Raw genomic sequence first — 22,353 nt, forward strand, 5'->3', positions numbered from 1 at the left:
CCCCTGGCATCGCCGCCTTATTGGGGGTTTGAAGCCGCCATTCGGCGGCCCGTATGGACACTAGCGCCGGTGTCCCCTGTAGCGTATATTAGTGTAAACTCTACGGCTGCCACATGCTGCCCCAGGCACTGGGCGGATGCTGCGAGGCGGGATTCGGCGGAGTGAACAAAGGGTTCCTCATTGGCGCAGTGAGCGGAAGCCACGGCTAGGCTTGAGTGGCTCGCGCACTCCAGCCTTGCCGTGGTCCGACGCAGCGTACGCCGCTCAGCGACACCAACTCTCGCCTGTCCGCACGGACGCCGGACTAAGCCAGCGCTAATTAGCTTTACTGTCCCGTCCACGTGGTCCCGTCTGTGCCACTTGCCTTTCGTCGCAGTACGTGGCATGGGAATTACTGCGATGGTTGGATCTCGAGGCATGCAGAGCCATCGCCGGGTGCGCAGTGGGCCAACGGAGCTTATGTTCGAAGGTTGGCACTCGTTGCAGGGCAATATTTTTCACAGTACCCCACCCATTCCTCATGGTGTTTGCGGACCCCACTACCGAATAGCTATCTCCCCGTCCGACGAACTCCGCCGCTTCGGCCTTGAAGCGAGCAAAGACGATAGAGAATTTTAATGCAATAGCATTTCGATCACAACATCGCAAACGTTCATGCGTGCGGATTCGCAGGGCTGCACGCCTGGATGACTTGGCGCCGAATTTGAATGTCCAGTTCTGCACTATCGGAATACCCTTAGCGGCAGGCAGACCGAGCGACGGAAGCGGAGACGGGGAGAAAAAAAAAAAAAACCATAGTAGAGGGGAGGGTTTCCCGCAAAATTTGAATGCTTAGATCCGCACGTATGATAATGCCCTGTGTTCCTGAATACTTCCCGTGGCTGGCCCATTTAGGACGAAACAGCGTGCTTGGGGAGGTGAGAGCACGCGGGAATGTGCTCAGAGGCAGGGTATCGACTCTACACGGACGACTAATTTGTGCGCTTCCACGGCCGCTTGCTGCGTGCCGTGGTCATTCCGAATTATGGGTTTGCGAAGAGAGATTTTTAGTTTGGAAGCGAGTACGAAGCGAAAAGGATTTTGTTCGAACAGTTGCAAATCAAGGTCATCTTTTAGTGATGTCTCGGAAGAAAACGACGCGTTGCGATTTCTCAATGCGGCTTCAGCAGTCGCTGAAGCCGCGTGAATGCTCATTTAAAAGGCTGGTCAAACATTTCATGGGGCATAACACAACCGAAAATAGCCTGCTCCGTTTAGTTTTATTCCAGAAATATTTTATATGGGAGCCACTTTTGGCCTGATGGCGTGGTCCCCGCTTTGCACTAGTGCTCGTTCCGGGGTATTAACAACGAATATATTTTTTGTAGAACAAAACACTCGTGCTGGGAATGTCTTAGCATGCACTCATAAGAACCTAAAATAAATATTTAGCGAGGGGCACTTGATGCGTAATAAGAACGCAGAACTCCGGTTTTCAATAAATTGGTTTACCAAACGAGCAAGATCGGCACGCTAGCTTCACCAGTGCCGCGAAGCCAACGCCTTCTTCTCAATAAAACTTTGTTTTTGTGCGTACGAGTTCGCAGCTAGGCAAATTCGTCCTTTTTCTTATGTCCTATACATTACAGGTTTCAAAAATTATCAATGTCTTTTAAAAAGATCATCTTCCTTGAACAAAGGGGGAGGTGGCCCGTCTCCGAAGGAAACAAGATTGGCCGCCTGAACTTCTTCTTTCAGTTAATTACAGGACATTACTTCATCGACATTTCTCATATTTTAACATATTCACGCGTTTATAATACAAGACGTGGAACGCGTTTTCTATAACCTCTTTGAACCCTCAGCAATAATTGTTACAAATATTATTTTTTACCACGAAGTATTGTTCAATGGAGTGATCTCAAGAACGAACGCTTAGTTATAAGAGATGTCTTTCTATTACTGTGCAGTTTGTGTTTGTTTGCATTGTTTTGCATGTATTTGTATTTACTCACGTGTACCACTCTACAGAAGTCTCCAGAGACACTGCATTATTGACAAATAAAAATATTGCTCGTGGGTTGAACAAAAAATTAACATGATGCTCGGAGACTACATCAGCATGCGGGTGGGGTTTCTCATCAGCTGAGCGTTGCCCGGGTACGCTTGGCGGGACCACTTTAGCACGGAAAAAGATCACGGGGGCCGGGGCCAATGCAAAGACAACAGAGTGGCTCCAAAAACACCTTCCTTCTGCCCTTCAGCTGCGCGTCACTGGTGAATTGCGGGAAAGCCTCTTGCCGCTAGCTCAGCAAGTCGGCCGCTTTGCTGTGCTGCTGCGAGAAAAATGTTGAACCTGAACTCCTCAATTCTTGTGCACACCCCAGTGTGACTGCTGTTGGCCTTAAGGAGTCTGCGCCAGTCCCCTGACTCCTTCGTGTCAACGCTAAAGCCGGGCAACGTTAGGACACACCCGAGGTTAGGCCCTACCCCAATCGGGGCACTTCGCAGCGGTTTGTAGCTCAACATGCGTGGTTTTCGCGCGATATTCGGTGGTTGGTGCTGCCAAAGCGTCTCTTAACTGTGCTGTAGGCAGTCTCCGCTCGCAATCGCTCGCAGGTGCGGCCGTCGACCCGCTGTCGTCGCCACGTCACTGCTGTCTCTGGCGTCGGGCGTGGCCACGGCGTTGTCCGGGTCGTTCGCCGCCTTCAACGCCTTCCGGTTCATCGCCTCGCTGGGACACGGGGGCGTCACCAACATTGCCTACACATTGGGTAAGCGCAACTACTTCTGCCTGTCTAAGCACCTTTGGCAGCTTTATCAGCCGTTTGGGGTACCAACCGCTATGGTGGGCCTAAAGCAACAGTCGCCGATCAGGAAGATAGATGGGCGAGTTGTTTAAAAAAACCATAGTGACATGCGGAGTAAATGCTGCTGCGCCTATGTGGCAGTTGTAACATTTACTTACAAAACGAACAGAAGAGTGGGCAAACGAGAAAAGAGCGGTACAGGAACAACTTGGCCGCAGTGATTAATTTTATTATTTTAAATGCTCCTCAAAATGACCCCTGATAACTTTAACAGCTACCGCTACTGACTTGGGGCGCTGGCGATATCATCCTTTCAAGCGGTGGTGAAAACTCAGCGGCATTGCGCTAATTTTTAGGAATGTGCGAATACCAAATTTTTCGAATACGAATCGAATACGAATATCTACCTTCGAATATCGAATCGAATATCGAATCGAATATCGAATAATTAAGGGGCGACTTGGCTTTCGAAATCAACTTTTTTTTTTCTTTGTAGATTTTGATGAAAATTGGCACAGCAACTGGAAATGCTTCTGTGGTACACTATAAAAATGTCAAAGAAATACTTTGAAAAGTTTTTTATTTATATTTTTTTTTCTGTTCACCTTGTACCGAGTTGAGCGCCCTATAAAACAAGTTCAAAGTGCATTGCATTCCAAAATGAATAGACGTGGTCGTTACAGTCTTAGATTTGTTTTATTACAACACAATGTTTTTGTTAGTTTTCGGTTTTTTAGAGGTGAACGTACAACAGGCGTATAGACCATGAACGACTATTTGAATAAAAAATTCAGAAAACGCAAACCTGAAAAACAGGAACAACTGAGCTGTTCATAAAGGAATGCAATGCAGAAATGGAATCAAAATGGACCTAGCTGTCACGAAGAAATCACTGGAGCAAGCGGCGTAGGTTCCCTAAGTTCCAACACAGATTTCATTCATCAGACGTCGCCAGGGTTGTGGCCTTTCATGCCCTTTTAAACATGGCGCTTCCGTAATGAATTGCCTTGAAATTGGACTGCCTTTTGCAGCTTTTTTCTTTCTATAAAACATAATTTTCAGCTCCTCTGTGAAGAGTACTAGCCCAGTTCGCGGACCAAACGTGGGGAGATGGCTTTCAATGCTAAGTAGGTTAGCTGGCTGCTTGTATTGCGCTGGAAAACTTCCCGCTGCAGGGTTGTTACCATGGCGCCAAGTGAAGCACTTTTTTTAACTTAAATTTGGGAACTGAGTTTTGGCTTCTTTTAGGTTTTATAACCTTGCCTGGAGCAGCAACCTCGCACTCGTACGTGCAGGTGTTCATTGCGAAAAATTTACATACCGCAAGGATACCAATCAGCTACTTTGAAGCTTGGTATAATATTCTGCATAACTTCAACTGAATACGTGCACGTTTTTTTAGTACTCTTGAAATTCAGGGCATCCAATATTTCCAGCAGCACAGCCAATATGCACCAAACTATAGATGTATGCATTGGTATTAATAATTTCCCTAAAAAATTCAATTGGAAAAATGCTACGACAGTAAGGTACATTTTTAACGGCGTCAGCACATTTTTATTCCGAACTCAGACCTGTTTGCATGATTACTCGAAGTGCGCGCGAAACGTTGCACAAGAAAGCGATATGGCTCGACCGCATCGCGGCGCTCGTATATTGCAACATGTCATCATCATCATCATCATCATCATCATCACCAGCCTATCTACGCCCACTGCAGGGCAAAGGCCTCTCCCATTATTCTCCAATTACCTCGTCCTGTGCCAACTGTGACCAATTTATCCCCGCAAACTTCTTGACCTCATCTGCCCATCTAACTTTCTGCCGCCCCCTGCAACGCTTGCCTTCTCTAGGGATCCACTCTGTTACCCTTAATGACCAGCGGTTATCTTGCCTTCGCATTACATGCCCTGCCCACGTCCATTTCTTCTTAATTTCTACTAAGAAATTAAGAAATTTCTAAGAAATTTTGGAAATTTCTACTAGGAAATCTGCAACATGTCATACATTGATTATCCCTGACATGGCCAGTCAGGTCATTCTTAAGGCTAAATATAACGCCACGGGCATTAATTACAACCACTGGAATTCAATCGTACCCGGTGGCGCAGCCAGGCGATGCTCCAACGTGCAGCGGCTATGCCGTGCGCGCCGCAGTTTTGACGCGTCGGCCGCTTCTTTCCCAAGGCTTGCAAGCCTACTGTAAAATGTCAAGCTGTATCCCGCACAAGTTTGCAGCACACGAGGAGCGAGAGACGAAATTTCTTCAGAGCATCGGTCAGATGATCGTGTGTAGCTCGTCCTTTCAAGCTTGTCGGCAAAGTTCGCTGCTCAGAGCTCCTCGATAAGTGTTCCAATGCGGAGGCTTCCCTACAGTATTTTTGAGGTGCTCTAAAATTGGGCCCATCTCCCCGCGAGGGGGACTCGAGTAAATGCGTCCCATAGGGGGTGGGTGTATTGCGTTAACGTTTAGTGTTTGGGGAGCTGGTGGTAGTGAATGCGTTGTATCAGCAGCTTCTTGACGTAGTTTGAATGAGTCAAGGATATAAGGCGCGTTCGTAGCCTCCCATTCTGTGTCGGCTTTGTGGCGCAGTGGGTAGAGCACCATGTACATTGCGTTCCGCCCACAGGATCGAGGGATCGAAACCAGGCGCCGGATAGTTTTTTTTTTTATATAGTGTAGGGGGAGGGGTGCGGACTACGACTACGAACGTCAACGCGGGTGACATCGTGAGTTACTGAAATGCTCTGCATTTAAAACACAGCAATAACTAAGCGTGTAAGCATCGCAATTCAGACGAAAAGTTCACTTCGCGAACCGCTATCACAAGCGCGCACACTGCGTTTCCCCCTCAGGGGTAAAGTCACGCGCACCACGAATCGTTCGATGACCTCCGCCTTTCGAGCCACGCGACCTCCCGTAATCTGGCTTGTGATCTCAGGCGTTCCCATCGCGATAAACACCACAGACGATAAAATGACTGAACAGAAACTTGGCCGAGCGAAGCATCGAAAATGAACTCAGAAACGCGCGCTACGCAGTTCACGCGGCCGCCATCTTGCATTGCCTCAGCCACGCCCAATAAGGAGGGCCGTTCCAGTGCGCGCCGACCGGAAGGCCAATCACGCTTCAGCATCTATTTCTGCCTTCGTTTTCGCGTCTTTATTTATCTGCTGCTTGTGCGCTTGTGAAAGAGCGAAGATAAAAGAGATAACCGGGACCGGAAAGAGGATCGCTCGGCCGAACCAATGGTAACAAAATGACCGCGCCCGGTGGCACTTTTGCGGAGATACAGCGCTCCGAAAATTTTCGTTTTTTCGCCCTTTTGCGCTGAAATTTTGTCACCGCGACTGCCAAAAATATTTTTAATGCCACTTTGTGGCGGCTTTTGGCGGGAAAACTTTGCAAACGCACAGGATAGAAAACATAGAAGCCAAATATGTGGCTTTCAAAAAACGATGTTTTGGTCATATTTCCGAAGTTGAAACCAGCGTCCCCCCCCCCCTTAAAATAATCAATCCATCTATTCGTTATTAGCGGATTATTCGAACATTTTCGAATATTCGAAATGTTTCGATTACATAGTTTTCGAAGCGAATACGAATATCACATATTTAATATTCGAGTATTATTCGAAATTTTCGAATATTCGCACACCCCTAGTATTTTAGCACAGCAACGGCCAGCTCTTTCCACAGAATCTCCTCCATGTCAGCTCGTAGGAGAGCAGCGGCCAATCCCGTTGCCGCGATGGTGCCGTTGTACAATGGACACCTCCAGGCACGTACCCAGGATTTTTTTCGCGGGGGGGGGCACCCTGAGGTAACTTTTCTATGCAAATTAGGAGAGGAGTAGGGTACCGACCGTTACTAGTGGAAACATAATAACACCCAGCTGCACAACTGCAATGTGCTGCCCGTGCGGCAGAGTGCCACCGCACTCATGGCAGTGGAGCCGACATGCAGGTAGTGCTATTTCATGGTAAAAGCCCAGTGTATACACCGTTCAGCAGTGCAGGCAACAAGACCTTGTATATTTGTGGAGAGATGTATAGCACAATGAAGGTATGCGATTTGGAAAGGGGCTTCTCATTCACGTCAGGCTACATATACATAGAAAACAATTTATGTGAGAGGTCTGTTCACACTTTGCACTAAATATGCATGTCATTGTAAGTGAGGAAGCTGGTTTCTCACGACGAGCACATGGCATACAGCAGCATGTGGTACATTAACACCTACACTGACATTTTTGAACTAAGCATCCCATTAGCACTCATTTAAGCAATGTTGGAACACCACGAGTCCTTAAAGGGCTGGTGAAGAGCTTTTCAAAAAAAATTTGTTGCGTGCATTACATTATGGTTTTCTTGACGCTGAATTCGAAAACCGTGTTTATTTTATGTGTAAATACACCCAAACCATCTTTTTTCGTCAAAACAAACGACCCCTGCCCGCGGGCGCGGTGAGAGCCCTGGCTGTCTTTCGCGATTGGCTGGTGGCAGATGACGCCATATTCGGAAGTGCCGGCGCTGCGGTGACCGCTCGGCCTGAACATCTGATTCTGTTCCCGTTCAGATACGGGCCAGAAGGTCCTCTGATGAATGGAGGGCTCAGACAATGTTTCCTTAGAATAGGAGAGCCTGATGGAAATATAAACGCAACAGGTTCGCTCGCGGCGAGCTTTAGAAAGGGGTTCTCCCCCGACGACTCATGGCCGAATTGTTTCTCGGGTGCAGGGAAGTTGCGCAGATATTGGTTCGCCGCTTTCACTACCAGCGCTAGTCACATTTCCTGGCACAATTTTGCAACTCACCATCATCCCCATCCTCGAATGTGAAACTTTGTTTTTACAGTTCGAAAGGCGGCAATGAGCTCTGTGCAGCGGCCTGCGATGCGCATAGGCAGTGCGGCCGCCGCCGGTCGCTGCGTAGCGCAGAGGTGCTGGTGCCGGGTTGCTGCTCGGCCAGTCAGCGGAACGTGGCATTGCTGCACATACGCATGTTTTAGAATAGGGGAGCCGAACATTGGTCGCCCCCCAAAAGGTAGAGGAACCCAAGTGCAGCACGCTGGTCCCCGACGAGCTTTAGAACGCCTTCCCCAACAGTATGGTCCCTAGGGACCATACCAACAGCTCCAGCCGGCTCAGGTTGCACGGAGTCGGCTTAGCACCAAGGGAGATAGTTGGTCGCCGCTATCTCTACAATTGTGAACGACTATCCTTAACACAGTTTTTCACCACACTATCATCCCCTTTCTCGCATTTGGAACATTATTCCTACGTTGATAGTCATTCTAGCGATCGGCGCTGTGGTCATTCTTGCGCGCAGGTAACGCCATCCGTCGGCCTCTCGCCGCAACTCGTGCTCGGGCAGGTTCGTTTGCGGCCGTCGACGAGCCTCCGCGACCGGTCGGCGCTCCGCATCGCGATACAAATTCGATCACCTCTTTCGAAATCACCTTGGATGACAATCCCTAACACAATTTTTCACCACACTATCATCCTCTCTTGCACGTTTACCTTGCTTTTCGCGACGGCCTTGATTCTGGACGGCAGCGAAGAGCGGTCGCTGCAGCGGCATGTGTGGTGCGAGCCGTTTCGTGCGCCGTACGGGCATGCACGCCGGTCGTGCATGCCCGTACGGCGCACGAACGGCGAGTGAGCGGAGAGCTTCCGCGCGCAGAAAACGCTTCATGTTTTCAGCTTGCTTGATTTCTTAAAATCTAGCTATTCAGCTAAGCTGTCGTCACAGCCAACAACGTTGATCGGGAAAACGAGCAAGAAGTTCGGAAAGCCCAGAGCCCTGTGGTCGCAAAAATTTTCTAATTCCCTTATAATAACGGATCAGGAACATGGGGTACCTCCGTATTTGTTTGAGGCCGCCGCTTCGTGTATGAAGCACACAGCACCCGACGACACGGCCGGCCAACTCGTGAAGGCAATGTAGTAGCCACGGGCGCTCGGGTAGGAAATCTCTAATATATGAGTCGCATTAGGGAATCACACAGTAGCATTACGATTAAAAATCGACGCGGAAGCAACTCTAGACAATGGCGATTAATAAAGTGCAGATTACACGCCTGCTTAACTCGGAACTTCCCCAGAAAACTGGGGCACAGAGAAGCGGCGGCGCACGTCGCTGGCCGTCTTCCGAAAATGACGCTACTTCCGGTCGCTGCCTCTCGGTTTCTCGCTCTTCCGGCGATGCGGCAGGGAGCAGTGGGCGGGGCTTAGGGTCAGCTTTAAACACGAATACCGCCGTCCCCAAGCTAAAAATGACGAAAGAAACTTTACAGGCATAAACTGACCAATGTAATAATTGTAAAAAGCAGAGTTTTTCCCGGTTTTAAAAGCGCTTCAGTGTCCCTTTAAGGAAGTGTCGTCCAATCTGCATTCGTGACCTCACAAAATGCAGCCCTCCTTTTTAACAACCACGTTCACGAAGCACAAAAACACACAGAAAAAAAGACGGAGGTAAGCACAAACAGGGTGCCACTCACAACTACAATTTATTTTGAAAAGAAGAAACATATATACACACTCTTGGTGCATGAATTGCACCAAGAGTGTGTATGTGTATATGTGTGTATGTGTATGAATTGCATCACATGTCCTTACCTAAATACACTACGTCTTGCTGTGATAGTGCTATTGACCGCTGGACGGTGCATTTGTTGCCTTGTTTTCTGATTGTGCATATCGAGTATTTCCCCGGTTCTTTGATCTTTATGTTTGCAAGCAAGTGGTAGCGCCAAACTTTGCGGTGCATTTATACTCATCAAAATAGGTTGCCAACTGTAAGACGTTGCCTTTGTTAGTGATTGTCTTGTAGGAAGCAGGCGTGAAGCGGATGCGGCTTCCCACATTTATTTAGGTCGTGTAGGCCCGACCAGCACGAGGGGCCGCCCGTCTGCTGAGTCGACGTTCGATGTGTTCTGTGGCGCGTAGGACTGTCCACGCAGCCCGGGCAAGCCCCGCTGATGATGATCGTGGGATGATGCAGATGGTGAAAGTGGCGCTGCTAGAAGTTGAGGTGCACGCCACTACAGTCTGTTCGTGTTCCTTTGATCTTACATTTATGCATCTTCCCATTTGTTTTAGATAGCTCACTGAACCGATAATCCAATATCATAAACCACCCCTATGGCCGATCTCATATGCTGGGACTGAGGTTTTATGCCACCGCCTTCGCTTCGTGTGGAGCCCATTGTTTGAGCTTTCTTTTTGATGGCTGCAGTGTGCCTCCCAACTTCTTTGGTGCCTTAAACACCACCCTTACCCATATCTTGACGCCACATTCTTCAGCTCGTGTGAAAGCTTGTGTGCATTCGGAATCAACACGTATTCCCAATCCTTTTTCCTGATGCAAGCTGGATGTTCATGCACCTGCTTTCACCTATCTGGCCATTTTTTTTCGCAGGCTAGCGTGAGTGTGCATTTTGGATAACCATCACCCCTCAAACGCGCCATCCGTCCCAGCCAATGGTGGTTTTTGATGTTGGATTGTTGGTCGAGTGAGCTATCCCTATTGAAAATGTGGAGTTGATAGAATCCATCAAACATCAACATGGTGGAATATGGTAATGGCATTAATGATGGCATGACGGCAGATGACTGCATGCTGGCAGGGTGATGGATGACGGCATGCTGGTAGACGTCGGTACGACGGTAGCTGACGGCATGCGTCAGTAGCTGGCGGCAATGGTAGCGTCGATGCTGGCAGGTTGAGTGACGGTATGACGGCAGATATGCGAAATTGCACAAAAATGATGACGACATGAAAAGGAAAGGTGCTATGCAATGCTAATTAAAAACTGGTTTCATTTTCTTGCGGATAAATTTATAAAATAAGATTTGCAGCAAATAAGTAAGCTTGCGTGACTTGCGTTTTGCTCTGTCCATTCATGTCGTGATCATTTTTCTGCTATCCTGCTACAATGCTCTGAAAACTTATCAACCATTTTATGAGAGCTTAGAGGTGTGTGCTGGGGTGCTTAAAATATTACACAAAACAAACATGGTTTTAACGTTGAATATATTATCATTAAATATCAAATATGGTGACTATCTTCGAACAGGTGGGCAGCTGAAAAGAAAAAAAACTGATTACACACTAAATCTTATACAATCCAGATCAACTCAAAACAAATGTATATTCACATTTCACATACCTCCTTAAACATTCTGAGATGGTCACTCCGATGTGGTCCCTTGCTTCTGCCATTCCTCTTTGCCATAAAAATCGAAAACCTGCAGAAAAAGAACATTTTCACCAAATTAAGTGGAAACCATCCTGCTAGGACTCCCTTCAGGTCATGGAAGGGTGCTCTTGACCGGCACTGCTCTAAGAGGCATTGCATGGTGGCAATGCCTTTCCCGGGAAAAGATTTTAGTAAGATGCAAGCATGCATGCATGCAAGCGAGAATTTCAAGAGAACATGCGTTAGCAGCAGGTGGGAAAGAAGCAAACACCCTTGTCTAGAAGAATTCTACGCTCAAAGCACAGCCAGCGAATACCAGGCGTAAGAAAATGTAGCTTCAGGCGAGTGTGTTCAAGGTTAGGAGCGCGTTGAATTGAAAGGTGAAGCATGCCAGATGACATTTAACCTGGTTGGATGTATTACATTACCACATTACCTGGATGTAAGGATGGCCGAAGTGACTATCATAGCATAGTGACAATGTCAACGATCAAGTTTCTCAACTGTATTCTCTCTTTGGAAGTAGATGCCGTTCATTATGATCAGTTCATGTATGCGTAAAAAGGTGCCAAGATGAGCTCGCTCATTGCTACTACGGCAAATTGCCTTCACGATTCTGTGACAAAGCGCAGACCTAAATGATCATAACGTTGCCTTAACAATTAGGGAGTGCCTAGCGTTCCGTTCAGACGGAATGCTAAAAACTGCTAAAGTTCCGTCCAGACTGAACGCCATATCAAAACCAGCCGATTAGCCGCCATTTCTAGTTCTGGGATTTGGTGTAGTGGTTCCGTGGCTGACTACGGACGTTGTAGTCCCTGGTTCGATTCTCGCACCGTCTTTTGTTGTGTGTGTGTGGCCGTGGTTAGCGTTTTGTAATAGCAAAACTTCACGCCCGCTTTACAATTCACGCGATGAGAGCAGTCGGTCTTCGTTTTTTACTCAAGCGGCCGAGCCGCTCCCGCTTGCTGGAGCCAAGGCCGACGTAGCCATCGCCAGTTATGCCCGATCTCCTCTAATTATTACCAGTGATTAATAATTAACAGTGACTCTGGCTAGTCAGCGAGCGGAAGCGGTTTGGCCGGTTAGGTAAAAATCAAGACCTACTGCTCTCGCTGAAATATTGTGAAGCCGGCATCGGGTGGCGGCTTGGAGATCCGTCCAGATTGAGCTAGAGTTAGTCCGATCATCTGTAATTATTAATAATGATTAATAATTATCAGTGATTCTGGCTAGTCAGTGAGCGGTAGCGGTTTGGCCGGATGGGTAAAAATCAAGAGAGACTGCTCTCAACGTGAGTTGTGTTTCCTCTGGACGGAACTTTAGTGACAGTTGCCATTCCGTCTGGACGGAACGCTAGACACAGCCTAACAATTCCGCCAAAGGAGGCTGGAAAGGCTGTGAAGAACTGCTCAACAAAAATACAAGTGAAGCAATATTTTTTTTGTTTCTGAAGTCTCTTCTAGGTGATAGCAGCTTAAACCAGGTTCAGTTGTCCTTCCCACGCAGTGCTTGAAGCCCACATGATGTGTCGGTGCATGTTTTCAACTGGTACCGCCAATATCATGGCAACAATTTTTTCCGTCAAAACATGAATCTAATTAGGCCTTAATAATGGCCGCGATGTCTTAGAAAAATATAGGGAACCAGATTTAAGGTTGTGCTGACATTGACATCAAACCCATTGAAACGATTTTCAAAAATGACACACATTGGTATAGGGCGCAAAATTTGAAACATGACAATAATGCATTACTGCCAATAATGACAATAGCCACTGCTTAAAAAATTATTGCGATGAGAAAGAGGTTATCCTCTTCTGAAAAATTTAAAAAAACTTTCAGTGTAATATAACCATCTAGAAAAGGCTGTTCTCCCATCTATTCTCTAGCGGTATATTTTCTAGAACTATACTTATGTACATCAAGTCATGTGTTTTTAACGAAGAGTCTATTCTTTGCTGTGCAATTATGTACACAAGCTACTAGAAAGAGACCTTCGGCCTTAACCAGTCCAGAGGAGACCCATTTTGTTTTTTAAGCATTTGCTCTTGTGCGGGGTGCACTCATCCACAGAATGAGAGCCCAATACAAAATTTAACTGAGCAACACGCGTGGCCGCGAATTATTCGGAGACGGTAGTGAATGTTGCAGTGCTTAAACGCTCCCCATGGGCGACCAGCATTGCGTATGCCTCTGCACCAGAGGCACGATACGCATGTAGTTTCGACGTGGTAACAAATTCGGGTTGAATGAACGTTTTTGGTGCTACTGATACACATGCACAAACATATATGCGATTATTGAACGATTGGAACACTCAAACATTCACTGCACATGCGGGGCTTGCGAGTGTGACGCCAATTTCAGCCATCGTACCCTCAGTAGCACCAAAGGGATTGTCATCAGTAGCACCCAAAGCGTTCATTCAACCCGAATTTGCTACCACGTCGAAACTACATGCGTATCGTACGCTTTAGGTAACTTTTAGCCAAGGCACATAGCAGTCTACACTACACTGCAGGGATTGTCATTTTTTAAAGCGGTCACTCAGTAAAGTGCACTGGTACAAACAAGGCTCTCTGCGTTCAGATGTGCCTTTGGCTAAAAGTTACCTAAAGCGTACCACTCCAGTCCAGGTACGAAAAATGATGCGAAGTACAATATTGCAATTCCTTAAAAAGAACTACCCATAAAAAAAAACTTGTGAACTCAACCTGGAGCGGTCGACCGCGCGTATTGGCGATCGGTTGTTGCGAGCAACGAACAGTTTTGCCAACGTAGCAGTGTGATCCTACTTCGCTCAACAAAAAGCCTACAAACGGCACAAACCTAGGGTTTTCACAAACACTAGGGCTCTTCGATTTACAGACTCGAATTCACCGCGGTTTTTCCGCGGGAGTCCGAGGATTCCCCGAAGCCATAAGGATACACAAGAAAATCGAATGCCTGACTGCTTTCAGGGAATCAGCGGTGAGTCCGGGGCTGTAAATCGAACAGCCCTACTGTTGCTACTCCCGCACGCAATATCCGCGGTCAAAAGGCAGATCTACGTAACCCTCAAAATCAGTCGCTGTCAAAAAACATTAGGGCTAACCGACGACGCAAACGTCTAACACGGAACGGAAGAGCCCTGCCCTGTTAAATACACAAGTAAAGTGCGAAAAGTTGACTAGCCACTTACCTTAAATCACAGGCGACATATCTTCGTCGAAACAATAATCCAATGTCTTCAAAACAACCACAACAAAGCCACTCGACAAGCGCGTACAACTCCACCGACTTGGCGGCCAGGAAGAAGGGAATAATGCGACGGCGTGATGGCGTGGCGATGTTGCTGGATGGAGCAGTGGAGTACTGAGGCCGGAGTTTCGGTTTCGGCTGTGCCTTTGTTTTTCGTAACCCAGTATATACAAAGCGCGAAGTGAACAAAATGCGTCGAAACAAATTCTGGCTTGAACATAGACACAGAAAGCAATGTAAATACAAAAATCAGGTTGCCATACCCAGCAAAAAGTTGAGTTTGTTGGGCTATCCTGTATATGAGCAATTGAGTTGTGGAATAAACCTCCGATATCACTTTGGGGGAAATCACTTTTGGTTAAAAACTACCAAGAACAGGCACATTTTCCGTTTAAAGAAAAATCATATTATGTTGTCAGCGAAAAAAAAAAGACCAACGAAGGATCGAACCACCAACCTTCGCAACAAAAAGCGAGCTCGTTACCCCTGCACCACCGCCACTTTTTTTTTATTTATTGCCTGCTTTGACATTTATACAGCACATCACACATCATGTCATGTAATGATCTGTCAACCCTACTTGGCTGACTACGTGGCTTTAAAACTTTCTAAGACCCACTAAATCCTCTACCACAGGCAACCACTCAGGGGGATCATCCTCAGCACGAAACACTTCCCGTATATACTGTACGCTTTCAATGAAATTTTCCCTGACAGACCGGGCATTCAAATCCGCATTCCTAACCGCCATTATCGTCCTCCATATACTATGAAGGCTGAGGAGCATGATCAAATCGTACGGCACACCACCCTCATTTTTTTCGGGTAGGAACCGAATTCCACGCGGCGTTATGGGTAAGTCTTTCTTTAACGTACGTTGGAGGGCGTCCCAATGGAACACTGGGTCCCAACAGTCGATGAAGACGTGATTAATAGTTTCCGGCTTTTTGCACAGTCTGCAGTCGGTTGTCCACGGCACAAAAATACCTCTTTCTGCTAACCAAGTATCTACGTGAAGGGTTTCACTATGTAGTTTAAAAAAAGGACTTCATTGCAGGCTTCACAGGCATACTTTTAACCCTCCTTAAAACATCAAGCCCTGTGCCCGCACCGTATAACGACCTATACAGTGGCACAGGTAAACAAACATCCACTAAAACTTTGTACAAGCGCTTCCTGGAAACACTACACAGGTAGTCGAAAGAAAACCGTACCTTCAAAAATTCAACAGACAGAGCCACTTCTCGCAAAAATCCTTTCACCCCCCTGCACACAATATCACTTGAAGACACAACAAAGGCAGGCAGCACATTTTTCAACCACACTTGAATTACAGTGCGCAAGGAGGCGTCTTTTTGATCCCGCACAAAACAAAACCTTGCGACAACTTGTCGTAAAAATAAATGACAAAGACCAAGAACCCCCTTTTTTGACTGGGCGAAAAATGTTAGAGCGACTGGTTCTTTCCCAGCTGGAAGACCAAATAAAGACTGCAAATACTCTGTGGATTTTTTGGACATTAGCACGTGACATACACAACACTTGCAGCACGTACCACACTTTGGCTAACAAAAAAAGGTTGCAGATAGTGGCACGGGCAAACATAGAAAAATTGCGCCCTTGCCAGTTTCTGGTTTTGTCTCTCAAATTTTCGGTCTCGTTAGTCCAGTAGTCTCGGCTATCCCTATAATGCTCCAGAGGCACCCCTAGATATTTTGTTGGTAACGTGGTCCATTGTATGCATTCAAAAACGGCAGGGGTTGAGCACCAGTTCCCGTGCCAAAATCCCGAACATTTATCCCAGTTAATTGCAGCCCCAGATTTTTCACAAAAAGACTTAACCACCTTAACTGCTTCGCTTATGCTCTTTTGATCGCGACAGAAAACCGCTATATCATCTGCGTATGCGAGCAGTTTTACTTCAGTGTTCCGTAATGCAAACCCCCGTATTTGTTCATGCTTGATTATTTTTAAACAGAAAGGCTCGAGATACAGCGCAAAAAGAAGAGGCGATAACGGACAACCTTGCCTGACCGAACAACGAACATTTATACTTTCACTTAAATTTTTGTTAACGATTATGCTCGCCTTGCATCCGGCATACGCCATCTTTATACCATCCAAGATAACAGACCCAACATTCGTGTATTCTAAGATTCTGAAAAGTATGTCATGGGACACCCGGTCAAAAGCCTTCTCAAGGTTGGTTGGTCGGTCGGTCGGTCGGTCGGTCGGTCGGTCGGTCGGTTGGTCGGTTGGTCGGTGGGTCGGTCGGTCGGTCGGTCGGTTTATTTATTGATTGATTGATTGATTGATTGATTGATTGATTGATTTATTTATTTATTTATTTATTTATTTATTTATTTATTTATTTATTTATTTATTTATTTATTTATTTATTGATTGATTTATTGATTGATTTATTGATTTATTGATTCATTTATTGATTTATTGATTGATTGATTGGTTGATTGATTGATTGATTGATTGATTGTAGGGTTTAACGCGCCGACGCAACGCAGGCGATGAGGCGCGCCGCAGTGGAGGGCTCCGGATTAATTTTGACCACCTGGGGATCTTTAACGTGTGCCGAAATCTCGTACACACAGGCATTTTTGCTTTTCGCCTCCATCAGAAAAGCGGCCGCTGCGGCCGGGAATCGAACCCGCGACCTCGTGCTCAGCCTTCTCAAGGTCGAGTTGCACCATCGCCACACGTCTTGAGAAGGCATCACAGCACTCTAACGCACTTCTGGCGACGTGCACATTGGTACTTATCATGCGATGCTTAATGCCGCAAGTTTGATGCGGTCCTAGCAAAAACTGAATTACGTTTTGCAACCGTCTAGCTAAGACTTTCATGTAAATTTTGTAGTTAACGTTGGCTAGACTAATTGGCCTTTACGGACAGCAGTTTTACTGCATCTTCACACTTCGGTAACAAGATGATGTGTGTCTCCTTAAAAAACTGCGGGAGAACATTTAGTTTGTAAGCCTCAACCAATACTTCATATAAAGATACCGCTACCTCTATTTTGAAAGCCTTGTAAAATTCCGCGCTTAACCCGTCTGGCCCGGGTGACTTACAGGTGTTGAGATCATCTATTGCATTTTCTAATTCCCACACACTAATTGGTGCTTCCATTATTTCACAAAGCTCTGGTTCTAATTTGGGCATAAGCGATAAAAATTCATCAGCAAAGCCATCATTCATTGGAATGTGCCTGTCTAACAGGTCAGTGTAATACTCAATGAACGCCCGCTCAATCGTTTCTTTTTGTGCCGTAACACCATTTTTGTACCGTATTTCCCGGATTTCATTTTTCTGCGCGTAACGTTTTTCATCAGAAAACGCACGCTTTGTAGGTATTTCACCGAACCACATCTTATCTGCTCGTGCTCGCACGATAGCTCCCCTATAACGCTCAGTATCGATGACTTCTAGTTTATTTTTTGTGTCTCTTATTTCTTGCTTAAACTCGCCGGCCTTTGCGCTTTCTTCTAATAGAGTTCTTAACTGTTGGCGAAGTTCTTTTTCCTTCTCGCTTTTCTGTTTATTGATAATTGTGCTTCTTTCGACTGCACCTATTTTAACTTGTTCTTTACTTGACTCCCACTTGACTCCCCAGCTCGTCTGTGCATCACTGTGCATATTAGAAAACAGTTCACTTTTTTTTGTAGGGTTTAACGCGCCGACGCAACGCAGGCGATGAGCGCGCCGTAGTGGAGGGCTCCGGATTAATTTTGACCACCTGGGGATCTTTAACGTGCGCCGAAATCTCGTACACACGGGCGTTTTTGCTTTTCGCCTCCATCAGAAAAGCCGCCGCCGCCGGGAATCGAACCCGCGACCTCGTGCTCAGAAGCGCAACGCCTTAGCCACTGAGCCACCGCGGCGGGTCAGTAAACAGTTCACTGACCCTAGCTGTAAAAGGTTCATCTTTAAGTACCCGGCTATTTAATTTCCACAACTTCCAATTCCATTTCGTGGTTTTCTGTTTGTTTCCCAGACAGAATGCCACAAGGCAATGATCGCTGTAGGACAAGGCCTCGACGTTATAACGGTCACACAGTGTCACAAGTTGACTTGATATGTACACTCTATCCAGCCTCGCGTGACTGGCACCTTGAAAATGTGTAAACCAGATTGGATCTCTAGTCGTACAGAGAGCTACGTCATCCAAACAATATTTGGAAGTTATGTCCATTAAGCATTCGGCGCTTTTATCTCTAACCCGCTCGTGGGCTGCTCTGTCCTCGGTCATGCACACACAGTTGAAATCCCCAAGCAAGATAACAACCCTTTCGCTCTCAAGGTGCTTACTAATAGTTTGGAAAAAAGTCTCCCGCTCACCCTGTCTATTCGGTGCATAAATACATATAACTCTCCATTCAATATCGCAAAATGAAAAGTCGCAATACACATAGCGGCCACTCGAATCAGCTACAACGGTCTGTTCAACAATCCCTAGTGATCGCCTGATAAAAAGGGCACACCCAGCCGATGTTCCCACGGCGTGCGAGACACACACATTAAAATTTGCTCTAAAAGGTTGCAACATGCGGTCTGTCATTTCCTGGCTTTCCACTTTAGTTTCTTGCACCGCAATTATATCCAGTTCTCGGTCTGCAAACAGCCTACTAAGCTGGCATTGCTTCCGTCTCGCTGGCAGGCCTGGCACATTAACCGTGGCAACGTTAATTGCAGCTTCTAAACGTACAGCCATTTGGAAAAACTAGACCGCATGGCGCTCACCTCGGAAATATGACAAAGGCGCGGGTGTGCGTCAGCTAGCGTAGGTCAATGCGGCATGAGGCGTTCGCCCCGTTCTTGGGCACACATAAATCTCGTCACGAGGGGGCTTTGGCGGCCTCCTCTCTCCGCCGTGAATGTTCGTCTCAGGTTCAGGGCGCTTCTTCCTCGCTGTGGGCCCAGTCGAGGCAATACCCACCAGGTTCTTCGCGTCAGCGTCCGCAGCACTGTCCTCTCGTGGCCGCTTGGCCGCGAGCTCATTGAATGCAGCATCCTTCCAACGAGTGGCGGCGTCCTCGGCGTCCATGGAAGCGTCGCTTGGGTAGCCGTCGTCAATACTTGGCAGCGGGGTACCTTGCGGCTGCACCTCCGGCGCCTGAGCTGCCGCTGTTTCTTCCGTGCCCGTCGTCCCCTCAATAGCACTACCTTCGTCAATGTCCCTTTCTTCTGCTGGCGTGTCCGCCGGGATCGGTGTATGCTCCTCGTCCAGGCCCTTGACGACCTCCTCCGCCTCCGCTTCGTTCATTATGTGCTTCCAACACTCTTCTGTTGCTCCGGATCCGGTGGCCGCCGCATACGTTTTCACGCAATTGGCGCCATCATGTCCGAAACGCCGGCAGACGTTGCACTTTGGGACGCGACACTCCCTCCGAATGTGCCCAGTCTGTTGACACCGAAGGCACAGCGGTGGTCTTCCCGGCACGGCGACGAGAGCAAGCTCGGTTCCGATACGCAGCTGGTGCGGCAAATCGTCCCTTACAACTCCCCCTTTCAGCCGGAGAACAACGATGCGTGTCATGGTGCTGAAATTCGCACACCCTGTCGCACGCCACTTTTCTTTCGTCACTTCAACCACAGTTCCGTACGGCGCGAACGCATCCTTTATCTGATCGTCGGGAACGTTGTGCAGGACCCAGTGAAGCTTGACGCGGACGTCTTGCTGGCACGGGTCGATTACCAGGCACATGTGGCCCTTGACGGTGATGTCTTTCTTCGCGAGCATTTTCTTCTTTCCTTCTTCGCTCGTAAAGGTGACGGCCCAGATATGATTCATCTGGTAGGTGCCGAGGGCAGCAATGTCGGCGAGCACAGCGTCTTGCGCTAACGCGTCTCGAAAGTCTTCAACTCGGTACGGTCGAGCCCTTACGTCTCCGTGCAGAAAAATGGTGTTAAAAACAACAGACCCGGTTGGCAGGGGAGGCAGAACAACAGAGTAATCCTGGGTATCTTCAGCATTCCTGTTTCCGCGGCGAGATTGGGCCGCAAACGCCGCTCCGACGGAGCTCATGATTCGGCGTCCGCACGCTGCGGTGACCGGACCACCACCACAAACGGGAACTGAGCCTGAACAAGCGGGATTTATTTGGTTTCTCAATCTGAATCGCCAATGAATGCACAAATATTGTGAGTTATGTCTACTGCTTCTCGTATATAACCCATTCCGGTAGTCGTGCCACTTCTTGGGCACGCACCGGTCTCCAAAACGAGGCTCACCTTGACCCGTGTAGCCAGCTATCTTAACCTAAAAGAGATATCGCACATCCCCGTTCTCCCCGACGAAAGCCAACGTAGCTATGAGTGAAATGGCATAGAGTGAAATGGCATGCGCGCCCGGAATTAAAATTATGTTGTGTAATAATACCGTGCTTGGATCTGTCTCAAGGCAGCTGATTACAACTAAGGAGGATCGGCGAAGCGCTAGACCCGTAGTCTGCCGCGTACAATTTAAGCCATGCCACGGACGGTTCTGTCCGCGGGCTCAGCACAGCGAAAATGAACACGTACGGTTTGGCCCTGTCGCAGCGAAAAAAAGCTGCCCATGTTTTCAACGTAAGGGTCGGCACTGCCATCCTTACACCAAAAACGGCGAATAAAGGGCATACAGTTTCATACCAGCCCTCCAAGTTCTGGCATAAAACAAGAAGCGCTAATCAAAGTAGCTTTTCTCTAATACGTGAAGGTTTCAGCAGCACCTAATCAAAAAGGCAGTTATTGTTTTTTCTTCTTGAAATTCCCAATGCCACCGCTATGTTTCTCTTATTATATCAGTCCTTCGCTATCGAATGAATTTTGGCTTGCTGCCAGCATTCGTTCGGAAAATGCCTTTCCATCATCAATACAGTAGTCAAGCTTGCCGTCACACCAACATCTGCCGTCATTGCGCAGCGTGCCTGCCAAGTTTTGGGCAACACCTTTTCAAAAAGGCAGCTTTTGTAATTTTCTCGCAACGGTCAATGCCACCGCTATGTTTCTGTCATTACAAGCGCTTCGCTCTCGTATAAATTTTGGCTTTCTGCCGTCATTCATTCAGAAAATGCATTTCCATCATCAATTCAGCAGTCAAGCTTGCCGTCAAGCCAACATCTGCCGCCATTGCGCCGCAAGCCTGCCAGCATGGAGGAAGGTGGTGGAAGATGATGGAAGGTGCTGGCAGGCATGCCACCATGCCTGCCAGCACCTTCTAGCGTCCCCTTTCAGCAGCTTCCATTACAGTTTCTTACGTACATCAACACTTTCCGAGGCGACCATCAAACGCAATCAACCTTTCCAGCAATGAATCTTGATGGTTGGTTGATGGAATTTTCAACAGGGATGTAGGACAATTGGGAAGATGTGTGAATGTAAGACAAAAGGAACATGAGCGTGCCATCAATAACAAAGACAGCCTTTCACACCTGGCCGCCCATTGCGATGACTATAAGTACACGGCAAAATTTGGCACTACCACTTGCTTGCACAAACATAGAGATCAAAGAGCCAAGGAAATACTTGAAGGCCACACGATCAGAAAACGAGGTGACAAATGCATCATCCAGCCATCCGTAAGACTATCACAGCAAGAAGTAGCGCATTTAGATAAGAATATGTGGTGCAATTCGTAGCATCAATGTGTGACATGCGCCAGTGGCAGATCCAAGGGCGGGGAGGTGGGGCAATTGCCCACCCCACCACCCACCCCAAAGCTACTAGCTACTCTACCCCACCACCTTTCACTTCCCTCGGAAGTGATCTTTCGGCACGTGTAATTTTTTAGGCCGCGGTGTGGACCATTACCATCCACGGCGAGCTAAGCACCCCTCATTTGTTGTAACTAATGCAACCACTCCATGCTAATGACTTTCTCCCCACAAACAAATTTTCCCTTTATATAGTTGAGTTAAGCAGCGAGGAGGGAACCTTTTTAAAACTCGTCACACGGTTGTCTGAAATATGTTGATTAACAAGCACCTCCTGAGAAAGTGAGAACGAATCACGGCGTTTGGTTGTGCCTTCCCCCTCTCCAAAGTCCCCTGGATCCGCCCCTGACATGCGCCGAGAATGTGTACATATGCTTGTTCTTTTTAAATTAAATCCCAGTCGTGAGTGGC

At 47.4% G+C, this 22,353-nt stretch overlaps 2 protein-coding genes across 4 annotated transcripts in view; one reads left to right on the forward strand and one right to left on the reverse strand.

The window, feature by feature from the left end:
• Nucleotides 1–22,353, forward strand: part of LOC144177964 (organic cation transporter protein-like) — a 326,587-nt gene that overhangs the window by 186,366 nt on the left and 117,868 nt on the right. For all 3 annotated transcript variants that reach the window (XM_077705534.1, XM_077705526.1, XM_077705530.1), the window contains one exon: nt 2,599–2,753. In XM_077705534.1, the coding sequence (XP_077561660.1) occupies nt 2,599–2,753 (155 nt within the window). The remainder of the gene's footprint in view (nt 1–2,598; nt 2,754–22,353) is intronic.
• LOC144174146 (uncharacterized) lies at nt 19,020–20,273 on the reverse strand. The gene has a single exon (XM_077702643.1). The coding sequence runs from the start codon at nt 20,271–20,273 to the stop codon at nt 19,020–19,022; it is 1,254 nt and encodes a 417-aa protein (XP_077558769.1).

Source organism: Haemaphysalis longicornis, unplaced genomic scaffold (assembly GCF_048455015.1).
Source record: "Haemaphysalis longicornis isolate Haplotype H1 unplaced genomic scaffold, Haemaphysalis longicornis Haplotype H1 scaffold_1, whole genome shotgun sequence".
NCBI lineage: Eukaryota > Metazoa > Arthropoda > Arachnida > Ixodida > Ixodidae > Haemaphysalis > Haemaphysalis longicornis.